This window comes from Euleptes europaea, chromosome 5 (genome assembly GCF_029931775.1).
Source record: "Euleptes europaea isolate rEulEur1 chromosome 5, rEulEur1.hap1, whole genome shotgun sequence".
Classification (NCBI taxonomy): domain Eukaryota; kingdom Metazoa; phylum Chordata; class Lepidosauria; order Squamata; family Sphaerodactylidae; genus Euleptes; species Euleptes europaea.
The window spans coordinates 34,286,098-34,301,388 of NC_079316.1; the positions used below are offsets into that span (position 1 = coordinate 34,286,098).

At 46.0% G+C, this 15,291-nt stretch overlaps 1 protein-coding gene across 1 annotated transcript; it reads right to left on the reverse strand.

The window, feature by feature from the left end:
- Positions 1 to 12,924: 12,924 nt before the first annotated feature.
- Positions 12,925 to 14,282, reverse strand: CHST2 (carbohydrate sulfotransferase 2). Its single transcript, XM_056849618.1, has one exon. The coding sequence runs from the start codon at positions 14,258 to 14,260 to the stop codon at positions 12,935 to 12,937; it is 1,326 nt and encodes a 441-aa protein (XP_056705596.1). The 5' UTR covers positions 14,261 to 14,282; the 3' UTR covers positions 12,925 to 12,934.
- Positions 14,283 to 15,291: the final 1,009 nt, after the last annotated feature.

The window sequence follows — 15,291 nt, forward strand, 5'->3', positions numbered from 1 at the left end:
GCTTTGAAAAATGGTCTTTATGGTCTTTATCATAAAGACTGGGGAAATTCTTACATCATCATCCAGAACTGACATCACATCATCCCCAAACTTCACCCTCCCCAGGCACCACATGCAAAATTTCATGGCATTTGCCTAGGCAGTTTTGGGAACCCAGCTTTGAGATCTTGAATTCCAAAACGTCCCCACTCTGCCTGTCCTAGACTGTCTGAATGGGAGCTCCAGGACACCACTCAGCTCAGTCTCAGCCATCCCACTGGCTCAGCAGGACCAATAGGAGTTTATTGGCCAGTGTGGTGTAGTGGTTCGATTGCTGGACTAAGATCTAATAGGTCAAATCCCCTCTGCCATGGAAGGTCACTTGGCAACTTTGAGCCAGTCACACATTCTCAGCCTCACTTACCTTACCAGGTTTCTGTAGGTATGCCAGGTCCCCTGGCAACCAGTAGGGTAGTGGTTAAGAGTGGTGGTTCCCCACACATGAGTGGCGGAGGCTAATCTGGTGAACCCCACTCCTACACATGAAGCCAGCAGGGTGACCTTGGGCTAGTCACAGCTCTTTAGAGCTCTCTCAGCCCCACCTACCTCCCAGGGTGTCTGTTGTGGGGAGGGGAAGGGAAGGTGATTGTAAGCTGGTTTGAGTCTCCCTTAAGGGGTAGAGAAAGTCGGCATATAAAAACCAACTGTTCTTCTTCTTCTTCTTACCAGGTTGGGGGGGGGGGGCTTGCTGGTGACACACTGACATCACTAGCAATGTGCTGACATCACTTCTGCAGGATATAAAGTCATGAAGTCCCCTTCCAAGACAGCCATTTTCTCCAGGGAACTGCTCTCTGTAATCTGGAGATCAGTTGTAATGTCATGAGCTCTTTGGGCCCCACCCAGAGATTGGCAACCCTTACTTAGGGTCAGTGAGACAAACTCAACATCAGTGCCCCCTCTCCAAGACTCCCATATAGCAAGGGAGAGAACAGTTAAAATACTCGTTCCTGTGCTCTACCACCTAGTTTCAGAGCAGGCTAGTCAGCTACCCGTGGAGCTCAACTATCTCACACAATTGGATAGAGGTGGGGAAAAGAATTTCCCAGTGATCTCCTCTCCCCCTAGTTCTTTGCAGACCCCTCCAACTCTTCTGTCTTCAGCGGTGTTTTTTCAAAGCAGCTGCAAGAAATGTGAGGCAACTTGATCTGTTTTGCATATAATCCTGGAGTTGTTCATATAAAGCTCCCTAGGAGTTTTTCTTTTCTTTTCAGGAGACAGTTTTCTCTATGGCTGGATTTGTGTTCAGCTGAAAGGCTGCTGAGAGTCACCATAGGACCTCCAGATGAAAGATTCCCTCTGCCTCACCTGACACTGCTCAGACCCAGTCAGAGGACTTGCCGTTAATATAAATGGGATAATAAATAGTTCCCTCTATGTGCATTAGACATTTTCCCCATTCCATTTCTACTGTACGTAGTCTTCCCCCCACCCCACATGCACACACACTCATTTTGTCTTCACTACTCTGTAAGGTAGGTTAGGCTGACAGAGTGCATGGCCTATGGTCACACATCTCCATTTTTTGTCCCTCAGTAAAGGGGCTGAGGAATGTAGATAGTCACATACTAGCAGCACTGCCCAGCTTCCAGGGCAAGCACGGCCACTGGAATTTTGTCTTTGTAGCCTTTCCCCCAGTAGCTCTGGAGATGGAGGAAGAGGTCAGAGGGGAAAGTGTCAATTAATGTATAGATTTTCATGCAACAGTCTCATTCATTTGGACTATATCATCTGGCCTAACAGATTTGTTGTGTCCTGAACTTTTGCTGTCTAAAGCTTCCCTCTTCAGATGTGTAAAGTATTACTCTTAACTGGCAGATAACCTCCTACCTAGGCTGAATCTTCGCTTTTACCCTAACATCATTACACGGTCTTAAACTATTCCTTAAACATTTGCCACTGTTGTAATGTCACTGTTTACTCCCCCCCTGCCTGCTACAGAGCCAGAATCCATTCACCATAAGCATACAGAAATGGAAAGAAGTCGGCAGAGCAGGGAGTTTCCAGCATGGTGTCTGAGATTGCAGCAGCCTACCCCAAATCTTACAAAAGTACTCTGCAAGGCATTGAGTGGACTACTTCACTGTGTGTGGTGAGGTTTGATTTTCACAAGCAATTGGGAGTCTTTCTAAAACCGTGCTGCAAAAGAAAATAAAAAGCAATTTTAAGAAATCTGGGGCAAGAGAGTGAGCACATCTAATGTGTAAATAACAGAAAACATGACTAATTCTCTATTTTTGTAGGGTAGAGGGTGAGAAAGTTGCTAGGGCAAATATTTGTTACCACAAACTAGTCTTTTCTCAATGAAAACAAAATCACTCATTCTGAAAAGAAGCATTCACATATTAACAAAATATATAACCTTGTTTAACCTTGAGCATTTAAAAAAAAGGTTCTTGGCTAAAACTGGACAAAAAAAATCATCTCATGACAGTGGTGAAAACTTTTAACTTGGGGAAAGGGACACATCCTTTTCACATATAAAGATCTCACGATGTAATAGGCCCCAAAGAATATCTGAGGATCTGTCTTTAAGGGTCTTGTTGGTCAGCCAGTTCACAAGACAACCAATGTGGAGCTGAATTTGGGTGTTGAAGTTGGGCTGAAAATCCCCATTCAACTATGGTCTTTTATGCAGATTGTTTCCATCGCCATCACCTTCCAACTACTTCGAGGCTTTGTTTTCATTGTGCATGTTTTCTCTGACCTTTAGAAGTCACCTCACTCTCTCCTCGCATTTCCCCCACCTTTTCTGGATGCTGTTTTAGCCCGAGGTAAATGTCTGTTTCGATCCCAAATTGATTGCTAGTCCTGTGCACAGTTTTAGTTCGGGTTTTTCTCTCCATGCTCACAAAGCAGTATTTGCAGGGGGAAAGGACTCACACGTATGCCAATGTCAGTGCCTTTTTCACTAGTGATCTATCTCTAGAGCACATCCGTGATCAAAAAAGGGGGTGGGAAGCCACGTAACTATGATGACATCAGTGACCACTCCCCCATTAGTTCAGATGCTCTGCATTTTCCCTGGTGATGCAGAAATTTACTCCAATTAATCCCAAATACTCTGGGAATTTATTTGGTGGGGGGGGAGCCCCTGTGCAGTGATTTAAGAATGCGACTGCAAATACTGTGCATCGAGAGAGCAGCATATCCAGCGGAAACAACCTGTGCATAAAAGGCCTATGATGTGTACATAATAGCTTTCCAGTCACGGTCTCTCTACCTAACCTACTCCTCAAGCTGTTGTATATGGTTGCCATCTCTGGGTTGGAAAATTCCTGGAGATTTGGGGGAGGCAGCCTGAGGAGGGCAGGGAATGGGAAGGGGAAGGACCTCAGTAGGTTAAAATGCCACACAGTTCACCCTCCAAATAAACCATTTTCTCTAGGGGAACTGATCTCTGTCATCTGGAGATGAATGGTAATTCCAGATCTCCAGACCCCACCTGGACGTTGGCAACCCTATGCTGTGATGATAAACTACTGCTCTAGGCTGTAACCTTTCCCCCTTTTAGGGGGCTGTACCTCAGGGTTACTACATACTAGGTTATCATCCAGTAGCTATTGTTAATTGAGGGCTGAATTAAAAAAGGGGGGAAAACATTGATTTGCCAACTGCCTGGAGAAAAAATGTCCTGTCCCTTTACTAGAAGTTTCAAGGTATGTTATTTAGCAGGTGATTTTGTTTACCACTGTGACAGGAAAAGCTTCAGCTGCCTATTTCCACACATTAAGCCTATATTAAATGGACAGACCATTTTTCTTCTGGCATGTTTGCAACCCTAGTTGGGAGACACATGAATGGCTCTCCCAAAATTTCACGTGGATGAGGACCACAGTACAGAAGAGCTTTAAGTCTTTTCCCATATTCCATCCTCCAATCTTCTGTTGCCTCTTTAACCCACAAGGGGAAACATACAGATCGGTTTGAGGGAGGGCATCTCAGGTGAGGACAATGGCTTGTGGAATTAATACCTACACACACTATAATCCTCATGGACAATAGGGTCCCCCAGGACTGTTATTCCTACTTTAAAGAACTGAGGTCTTCCAAAATCATGCTTAGATTGGCCACTAGTCAAGGCTATATTCTCCCTCACTGTCAGAGAGAAGTATTTTATGATATTTTATGATATGCCCTTTGAACATATAATTCTCCTGCATTGTGCAGGGGGTTAGACTAGATGACACTGGTAGTTCTTTCCAACTCTATGATTCTATGATTCTAAGCCTCCATCCTCTCCAAAGTTTGGACCTCATATGATTATTCCTTAAAAGCACATATGGTTGCATCTCTCTCTCTCTTTTGTGGCAGGACTGCTGTACCTTTAACTGTTACATGATTATTATTTTTAAAAGTCAAACCTAGATTACAATTAATACATAAACAATTATTCTCTGTAATTGGTAGATATCTAGTCGCTTCCTTAAATTGGGGTTATCAGACTCAAATGTATTTCTTTATTTTTATTTATTTATTCTTTAATTTCTACCCTGCCCTCCATCCCCGGCTGTAAGTTGGCAATGTAAGCAGCCAAGAGCAAATTTAATCCTTACGTTATAGGTTTGTCCAGTTATCTTACCTTTTGATTAGAAATTAACAAATTAATTTTACACTGGAATGTTCATTGGATCTGAATCCACTTACTACAATATTAAGAGTACATTCCTTCTTCCTGGAAACTTTCAAAAGGACAAAAGTGCTGAACCTTGTGAACCTTGATAATAGCTAAATGAATAATTTTTTAGAAGTGGAAAGCAGTAGCCACTTATTGAAATATGAACTGAAGCAGTGTTCAAAGAAAGAAGCAGTCAGAGGTGCCCCTAACAGACAAGAAACAAATGTGAAATATCATGACACTGAATTTCTGGATTCATTTGGATAGCGACATGTTTGTACATTAGTTTGTATACAGTATGGGATTAGCCGGTTGCTAGGCAGGGATTTTTTGCGACCGTCTCTCATTGGCCATGAGAGTCCTTTTTTGACCTGCTTCATGCTGTATTGGGGAGCTTAAGGTTATTTAAATAGACCTGGTTATAGTAGACTGATAAGGTCCTAACGGATGGAGTAACCAGCAGTAGCAATGGCCAAGTTTGGAGCCAGGGTGGAATTGCCCCAAGTTTTGGCAGCCCACTTGCTGGCAGCAACTCACACCACAGTTAGGGTTTCTTATTCGAAAATAAATAAATATGTAAAAACTTGCGTCTTTGTCTTTGTCTGATTAATAGAATAATTTTGAAAAAATAAGAGATGGGCAAGAAAACTTGTCAAGCATCTTGAGGAATCTAATGAGGAAATAAGTTCACTTAAGCCAGTTGTTTATCAGCTGTACAGTGGGGGAGGGGCAGACTATGCTGGTGGGGCTCAGTACCTCTCCGCACAATGATGGGCAAGAAATAAATAAATAAGGTATCAAAAATGTTATTGTTTTTTAGCAAAGGAAAGTGGAAACAAGAACAGCAATAAATAAATAAATTGCACTTCCTCTCTTGAAAAAAAGAAAAGAAAAAAAAAGGTGTGGGTTGCTAGGTAGGCGATTAAAAACCATAGGCCAAAAAAACATAGTCAGTGGGTAAAACTTTTCCAAAGGTTGTTAAAAGAACCATGTTCCTGAGCCCAAGCAAGTTGGTATCCTGATTAAACTATCTGGAAACACCACAGAAAGTACTTTCAGCCCATTCCTGAACTTGGGGCTGGAAGTGGTGTGGAGGCGGCGTGACCCCTGTTCCAGCGTAAGTGCCCTCTTATCATGGAATAGGGGGCACTTATGCTGGTGCGGGAGGTATTTCCATCAGCACCAGGGCACCATGGAACTGCACAGAGCTCCGACGCTGCCACAGCCTCTCCGGGACCTAAATCCCAGAAGAGAAGTGTGGTGCCGGCGTGGGGGGGGGGGGTTTCCCAGGGATGGAGCTGGCTTTAGTCAGCTTCCTCACTCCTTCCAGCCCAGGAACGCCCCCTGCAGAAACAGCAGTGCTGCACCAGCTTTTTGTTGGCGCACCATCGCTGTTTTCAATAGGGCTATTCTCCCCATTTTCTATTTTTTTTAAAAAAATGTGGTTTTTTCACCTTGCAGCGACCGGGAAACCTTTTTAGAGGCTATGTCATCCCCAGCCGCTGCGAGGCTCAGGAATGGGCTGTTTTGTTTCCTACTCAGTGGACCTCTGGGTTAGCAGTCTGATGGACCTTTGTGCAGATGTAAAAATAATTTATAGTCAGTAGGATATCCTTGTCATCCTCACATTATATAGCAAGATTTACTATATCTTTTTGAGCAACAACCCCGTGTGTTGTCTGAGTTCCCTCTTGTACCCCATTTTCCCCTTTCTTCTACTTTTTCTTCCATATTTGGCCTTTTCTTCTTTGTTGTCTCTTAATATAACTTACTGCTTATTATAGGCTACTGGCTTTTTAATTTTTTTTTTCTTTTCCTCTGCTGGAAGGGCTAAAATGAGAAAGGAATGAATGAGTTACACCGCCATCTCTATTGTTATTCAGATGGTTCTGTGTTTACAAGATAAAAATCATAGCATTTACTTATTTATGTACTTGCAGCATTTGTATGCTGCTTTTCTCCCTCAAGCACGCAAAGCCGCTCACATCAAAATACAAAAATACAATTTCCCAAATATTACATGTAAACAACAAAAACAAAAAAGGAAACAGGCTAGTCCTGTTGGCAAGGTTGTCCAACATAGGCCCCAGGCTATGAGCCAAGAACCCTTTAGCTCACATCTCTAACTCCAACCAGGCTTTAAATACCTGCAAGAAAAGGAGACAAAGGCCTTTTATGCAGGGATGTTTCCCCACGGTCACCCTCACTGACTTCTTCAGGGCTTCCTTTTGATTATGCATGCCTTTTCCGACTGTCAGAGGTCACCTCACTCTACCTGCGCGCTTTGCCCACATTTTCCAGATTCTGGCTAAAACAGCATCCGGAAAACATGGGCAAAATGTGTGGGGAGAGCATGCATAATCATGCTGTTGGAAAAGGCATGCATAATCAAAAGGAGGCCCCGAAGCAGTCGTGGGGGTGACCGCAAGGAAACATCCCTGCATAAAAGGCTCAGTTTAACCCAGATGGAAATCAATTGCTGCTAGCTCATTGCCAGCGAGATCGTTGTAATTTCCCCCACTCCCTACCAAATAACAAAAAATGTATCATTATTGGCATGCCAACATTCCATTAGCAATTCTGACAAAACAAGAGATTTTCAGAATATCATGCAGCATAACAAGCACTATTCCATACCTTTAACAAAAATGTATAAAATGGATTTCTCTACAGCACAAGGAACTCTTCAGTATTATTTACGAGGCTCCCTTATTCTAAGCATGGCCCACAAAGAATCAGTTAATAAGCAGAAAAACTGCTGCTTTGCTAGACCTGTTTTGTCTATCCTCGGTAAAAAGGTTTAGCCCTCCTTAGAGCTAGGAGTGATACTAATGTGACTTGCCGGCTGGTGTCCTAAAAATGTTTACTGAGATTCCATGGGGCTTAATCCAGAATAAACATGCCTGGCATTGGGCTGCACATCAGCACCTTATGCATACTTACTTGGAAGTAAATCCTATGGCAATTAATCAGATTTGTTTCTAGGCTTGGAGACCACACACAAAAAGCAATAGATATTTGCCAATCAATCTGTATGTTTTTCTTCTTTTTACCCAGCTCAATGATTCTGTGTTTACTATGCAGGAAAATTTTATGGCAGATGACTTGAACAGTAGCTGGAGCATTCCATCTCTGTGATCTCACTGCCTCTTTTCCTCTGCTCATCTTTAAAAAAATACATCTACTAAGAGTTTTTCTTAACTCTGACAAACTAGTTAACTTAATTGCTGAATTGGCTGAAGTACCTAAAAATATCCAGTCAACAGAGGTTTTTTCCCCTCCCTTTCGGCACATCATGGTCAACCACCACTCTATACTCTCACACTTTAATTCATTATTGTAATTTAATTCGCTGAAACAGAAATAAAACCAAATTTTGTAGATTAGTACCATAACAAAATATTACCCTTTAACAACACAGATTAATTGGGTTGGTACCAGTATTTGTAAATTGTTCCAAGAACACAGTGGTATGGAGAAAGCATCACAGTCTTCAGCCACTGTACTCATTATGAAGCAAGGAAACAGCAGTTGTATCTTTGGGCACACCAGTTCTGTTACTTCTCCAGTAAAAATGTATGTGTACACTTAGGACAGCTGAAGAAGCCCTGCTTCATGTCCTGCTACTGGCAGAGGTTTGGCAGGAAGGCAGTACAACACATTTTCAGAGACAGTCCGGAGACTGTGGAACTCCTTCATCCTGAAGACAAAGAAGAAGAGTTGGTTTTTATATGCCGACTTTCTCTGCCACTTAAGGAAGAATCAAACTGGCTTACAATCACCTTCCCTTCCCCTCCCCACTACAGACACCCTGTGAGGTAGGTGGGGCTGAGAGAGCTCTAAAGAGCTGTGACTAGCCCAAAGTCACCCAGCTGGCTTCATGTGTAGGAGTGGGGAAACCAACCTGGTTCACCAGATTAGCCTCCGCCACTCATGTGGAGGAGCGGGAAATCAAAGCTCGTTCTCCAGATTAGAGTCCACCGCTCCAAACCACTACACCACGCTGGCTCTCTACAATCCTGGTTGTACATCCGGCCCTGCTTCTTTTGTGCTTTAGGAGCAGTGTTAAAAATATTCTTTCTGTGGGCATTTGGATGGGCCTGATATTAACGATTACCTTGCTGCCCTTGACCCACATCCAAATTAGAAATGTTATCTCCTCTGTTTAATGGGATTTTATTTACAACTGCTGCTGTTTGGGCACTTGAAAAGACACTGGGGTGGGGGAAGTTCTGTGCCACAGGCCTGCTGCCTCGCAGCATTTAAAATCGCTTCAAAATGGTGACAGCAAACTCATGGAGGCCACAAGTTCTCCGCCACGTCATGTTTCACTGTTTTATCTCCTGTTGTTTTACTTGCTTTAGAGGTTCTGGTGCTTTTGAACTTGTTTGTAGAGGTTTTTTAATGATCTGATTGTAAGCCACCTTGGTAGACTGGGCAAAAACGCATGTTCGCTTTAGCCTCCTTTATTCCCTGTTTCAGCCAGGATTCAGCCAGGATTGAACGCATGTGTTTGGCCGAACGTGCGTTCGATCATGGCTGAATCCTGGCTGAAACAGGGAATAAAGGAGGCTAAAGCGACCATGCGTTTTCGCCCTAAATCTGAAAAGCAGGATATAATTTCTAAAAAAAAATTACATAAAATAAAGACTTCCTTACACGACTGAATCCCCGGGACCACTTCAACCATTCTTCAGCAACACTTTGACCATTCCTTAAGCTGCCTATCTATATCCCATTCAGAACACCATTTGTCTATGGTCTGTTATGTAAGGCTGTTTCATTCACCGCTTTGACGACTTTGGGTCTTTGTGTTGATTATGCATGCTGTTTCTGACCGTCAGGGGTCGCCTTGCTCTCCCTCTGTGTTTTCCCGCATTTTCAAATACAAGATAAAACAGGTCCCAGAAAACATGGGGGAAACATGGAGAAACGCAGCAGGAGAGCAAAGTGACCTCTGACAGTCGGAAACGGCATGCATAATCAACACAAAGACCCAAAGTTGTCAGAGGGTGACAGTGAGTGAAACAGCCATGCATATAAGACTGGCATGGCTAAGTCCCACTGAGAGTGTATGTGTATTCAGATATTATCATTATTAGAAGAAATTCTAATGCTGGAGGTGATTAGAACAACATTTCCATGACAAAATATTTTATAACCTGTTGTAAATGAATAAAAACTAACTAGTATATATAGATGCCCCCACAAGTCCATGAAGGTCCCCCATTCGTATTGCTATAAATTCCAGTCATCAGCGGTATGCTCACAGATCTCTTTTGGTAACTGCCTAGGCTTATGGAACTATCTGCCACTAGAAATTGGTCAGATGGGGGACTCTGGTCCCCTTGGGTCAGCAATTAGAATGGCCTGATTAAGGATACATTTTAATTATTTTATTAGACTCTGGATTCCATCTGGTTTCTGCAGCTAAATATATTGGATTGTGTGTTGTGTTAACGGCATTTATATTACTTTATCATACTCTGCTCTGGAAAGGTTTTTTTGTTGAAATATGGACCATCTCTTTCAAAAAATAAATAAATCACCCCTTCCACAGGGTAGATGACCTCTGTTAAGAGCCTTTCCCTTGTAAGAGCCGAGCTCTTTCAACAGGAGGGAATTTGAATTTTTAAAAATAATCTATTGGGGAATCAGAAGTACATTTTGAAAAGACTGACTAGAATAGCATTTCCCTAACTTAACATATTGTGACTGATTTTTAAAAACCTTTTGGGTACAACCCCACTCCTCGTATAATTTTCACTCCCTATGATGAAGGGAGAATGCAAATGTGATGTGACCTAAGAGTGACAACTGCTGGAAGGAAGGAGGAAGCCAAGAACCAACACTCCAGGCACACAAGCACTTAACTCAGCAGGATCAGCAAGCCATAGTCGTCCAAGAAGCATCTCTTGGGGGCCAGGGATGAGGACAGAATGGCATTACTCTCCCAGGAGAGGCAGCTCTCGCTCCTCTCTAATCACAAAGTTTATGGATTCTGAGTGCATTTGCTATAAAATAACAGAATAAGATAAATACAATGGAGACAAGAGGCACATAAACAGCAAGTGAAGAGGAGGGTGGGGAACACACAAAATCAAACGTTGCCTAGTATTGGAATGAACTGAGCCAAACTGCTCAAGAAGGAATGCCTGGAATAGATTTCATATCAACCTAGAATGCCAATGCAGTAACAGACATCCATCACTGCCGACAGGACCTTTCAATTAAGCAATTAAGATACACGCTGTTGACAATTCACTCTTAATGTCGTAACTCTGCATTCCCAGAGACATCAAGATTTGAGAATTTTTTATTGTACGATGTATTGCAATGTTATTTCTCCTTCCTATGCTGGGGAGCCAATATGTTTTAGTATAAGAATACAGTTAAAAAAATAAGAAAGTGTATGTTGTTTTCTACTAGACAAGATCTAAGGCACACCCATTTCCCATGCTCGCTTACTCTGAATTAAGTCCCCCTAGGTTCAATGAGACTCACAGGCAAGTGCACTTGGGTTTGCTGCCTTAGAATCCACAGGCTCTTTTCTGATACAGAGCCTCCCAGATTGACATAAACTCAAGTTAGTACCATAGTCTGCTCCATCAACTGTGCTTCGTTAGCTTAAAATTCACCGTTGGGATAAGAAATATCACTAGCACAGTGTTCGCACGTACTGCTCGCTCATCACTAAGCTAATGCTGAAAATCTGTTTCCCAGTCCTCTTCCTTATTATAAGCCTCGAGACCTTTACTGTCCCAAAGCATAATATCTAAGTAAACAACATCAACAGTTTGTGAATTCAATCTAGGAGGCAGCAAGACCCATTTAAGCCTCAGACCTCAAAGCAGAGCTTTGAAGAATTTTTAAAGTCAGAGAATAAAAGTATTTCTTAAAACAAAAAACCTCTGTAGTTTGCACACAAGCAGTGCGATCATAGCAGAATTAGCAGGGTTTTAAGTCAGCTGAAGTCAATAGGCTTAAAAGGGTGTAACTGTACTTATGACTTCGCTGGAGGGCACATAATTTCCATTTGCAAACCAAAGCTCCTCCAGCAAATGTTCCAAGTCTCCTACTTTTCTCTGCTGTGAAGGAGAGTTTCTGTTCAAAGTCCAAATGATAAATGGCTCTTCAAAGCCTCCACTCAGTGCGGACCGAAGATCCCCCTATCACTGCATACGAAGAACCATCCCTGTCCCTATGTAGTACAAACCAGTAATCAGGAAGGCTTTACTGAGAAGAGCAATCTGACAGTTTGCACTTCCTATGCAGAAGGCACAGTTTGTGGCACTGCTTTCTTTTTACAATGCCATGACTGAAATATCTTGTATCTATATATAACTTCATTCATGCATTCCATAACTCAGATAACTGTGTACTACAAGCACACCATAATCTTCAAGCGAAATGTAAATACTACTATTGATCAAAGCAGTTGTGGCTGTTAAAAGCTATTCCAATGACACCCTTTTCCCAGTGCCATAGTATTTACTATGAATCTTTGTGGATACACATCTCTTTTAGTGCAGTCTTAAAACAGAATAATACACTTCTAAGTCCACTGAAGTCAACATTGTTTAGGATTGCACTGCTGGCCACTAAACATGCATCTGAACAGGAACTGTTAATGATACTTGTCAAAGGGTAGTTTCTAGCTTTTAGAGGAGTGTTAATATTGCAAAAATAAACTCTCCCTTTCCCCCACCTACATCCTCGAAGGAAAAGAAAACATAAGCAATGCACATCTAACATATTTTTAAGAACTGCATTATCAATGTGTGCAAGTCCCAACCAATTAAGTCATTATTTTAAAAGACTGTTTTATATCTTTATTAAGATCACTTTTAAACATTTATACAAAAGTCCAGTCCTCCGCATTTTGCTTGTTTATCCCCCAATTCCACCCCACCCCCAAAAAACGATGCCTTGACAATTATGCAAGTCCTTCATGATCACCACCACAACATCGTATGTTAAGATTCTGGGTCATACTGAATTATGTGTTTTGCACTTCTGGAGAGAAAAGAAGCCGTAGAAATACTTGCTGATGTGTGTGTGTGTGTGTGTGTGTGTGCTGATATGACTGGCACCTCAGCAAAGCCAAAACATACACGTGTATGATCCTCAGTAGTCTCTCATGAGGATCAAAAATTACCTTCCTGGGCAGTGTGTCCTTAAGATCCCCATCTTTCACTCTCTCCCCCATCTCAAACTCAAGAGTCTGCAAAGTTGCCAGTTATGCTTCCAGTCAGCCGCTCTGGGTGCACAGCCCCTTCACAACCTCGGCTTCCTGAGCAAGGTTTTGCTGAGGTCCTTCACCTCTTCTGGGCTGCCGACTCTCTCATACCCTAGGATGGACATGGGCTGGTGGCAGTACTCCTCTACCTGCTTAATCTGCTGAAAGCTCAATGCTGTCCTCCAGGCATTCACTGCCTGGCTAGCATTCCTGGCAGAGACGACAAAGGGCTTGGAGGAGTACCCAGGCCCACTGGTCATGTTAAGGGCAAACTTCTCCATCTCGGGGCTCACCAGCAGGTTGACAAACCCGTACACCTGCCGTAAAGTCTTGATGGGTTCCACCACCAGGTCCTCATAGCGGATAGCCATGTAATTGCCCTTGAGCCAGTCGGGCGGGTGCAAGGCAGTCTGCAGGGTCTTTGCCATGCTGCTACAGATCACCTCCATGGCCCCTAAGGCGTGGTAGTCCGAGCCACCTCCACCTTCCTTCTTGCTGTTCAGTTTGTGCCCTGCATCCAGGAAGGGCATGCGGTGGATGCGGGGGTCTCTGCTCCTCACGACCTGCAAGCTCTCACGGATGAGCCCGTGACGGGATTTGATCCTCGAGCTCGCCACTGCTCTGGGGTCCCGAACCAGGTGGATGACTTTGAGAGCCAGAGAAGGGTCCTGCATGAGGGGCGCCAATACCGTCAGGTCGAAGACCCGCACCCCTTTGATGACCAGGGTGTGGTACTTGAGGCACTCTTCCTGGAAGAGGCCAAGCTGTTGCGGCGGGCACTTCTTGCACACCTTGTCGTCCACCATGCCGACCACGTCCTTGCGGTAGGCTGAGCACAGCGGCAACGAACAAATCACCTTGTTGGTGGCCGCCCCAAAGATGCCCAAGGTGGTGAGGTTTTTGCCAGCCCCGGCCGTGCTATAGAGCTGGAAGACGGACAGATCGCAGCGGTAGAGGGAGCTCAGCATGTCCCTGGCCGCCCCCTGCAAGGAGACGGCGTCGCCCGGATACAGCTTCTGCCAGACGTGCCACACCGGCTCGTAAAGAAAGAAGACTTCCGGGTTCTGGTTGAAGAGTTCCCCAAAGAAGGACGACCCCGAACGCCAGGTGGTGAAAACGTAGACCAGCTGCCGCTTGCGGGCGGGGGGCACGGGGGGCCCGTAGAGAGCACGCGTGTCCGAGCGGGACTGGGAGGCGTAATAAGGCAGCTGCTGCGGGTACGGAGTGCGGCGGGCCAGGGAGGGTTCGCTGCACTGCTGCGGCCCCTTGTGCCACTTGTAGTCCAACAGGTTGAGCATGGTGAGGAGGAGGAGCAGCGCATAGCCCAAGCAGAGCACCAGCGCCTTCCTTCGGAACACCTTCATGCTGGCGGGCCGGGGCAGGAGACCAGCCCTGCCAACTGCTGCTCATCACAGGCGTGCCGGAGGGCGGCAGGGAGGCTCAGCCCGGACGCCCCGGGGCTTCCCCCCAGGCACACAGGGCATCTTCCCGCCTCCCCAGGATGCCCCTCGCCGCTCTCCGGGATGCCGCCCTGCCCGGGGCTGGCATGGGCGCCTCCTGCCGCAGGCTCAGAAGAACTTGCCTGGCTTCCTACCGTCCATGGCTCCAGGGATCGCCTCTCCTCCCCACACACACCTCCCCCCCGGAGACGCGTGTCTTCAGAGGAGGAAGGAGCGAGATCCAGTCCAAGGCAGAGGCTCCCCGGGGATTCCTCCCAGGAACGTCCAGCCCAGCGCCCGTTGGGGATGGAGGGGGCGAGAGGAGGAGGAAGAGGAGGAGGAGGAGGGGACTCCTTTGCACCCAGTTAACGCATCATCCCAGGAAGGGAGAGGGACGCGCGGCTCTCCGGCCCCTCCGCAAGCCAGGCGAGTTTCCGCTCCACGGCCAAGCAAGGAGAGGGGCGAGAGCCGGGGGGACGGGCAAACTTTGCGCGGTGGTCGAGCCGCCGATGGCTCGGAAAGTGCATTGCGCCTTATTGGGGGGCGGGGGGGGTGATGGGGGTGCCGCAGCAGCAGCAGCAGCAACTCCTGCGTGCGCGACCCCCCGACCCGGGCGCGGAGCCCAGATCCGCCCGCCCGCCCGCCTGCCTGCCCGCCCTGGCGCGGCCGGAGGAGGCCGCTAAGGCTGGCCGGCTGCCCCTCCGACTTGCCTCCCCGACGTGGCTCCCCGACGCCCGCCAGGCACTCGATCCGGGAGGAGGAGGAGGAGGCGGCGGCGAAGGGAAGGCACCGGCCTCCCCGCGGCGCCAGCAGCCGGCGCGGGCTCCGCACTGCTCAGCCGCCGCCGCCGCCGCCCCATCGCCGGCCCATGGAGGCTCGCGCCGCTTCTTCCCTCCCGCGCGGCCGGCCGGGCTGCGAGGCGAGCGCGAGCAGAAGGAGCAGCCCGCGCGCCAGCC

Excerpts from the sequence above, each read along its gene's own strand:
- CHST2 (XM_056849618.1), bottom strand. The coding sequence starts at position 14,260 with ATGAAGGTGTTCCGAAGGAAGGCGCTGGTGCTCTGCTTGGGCTATGCG.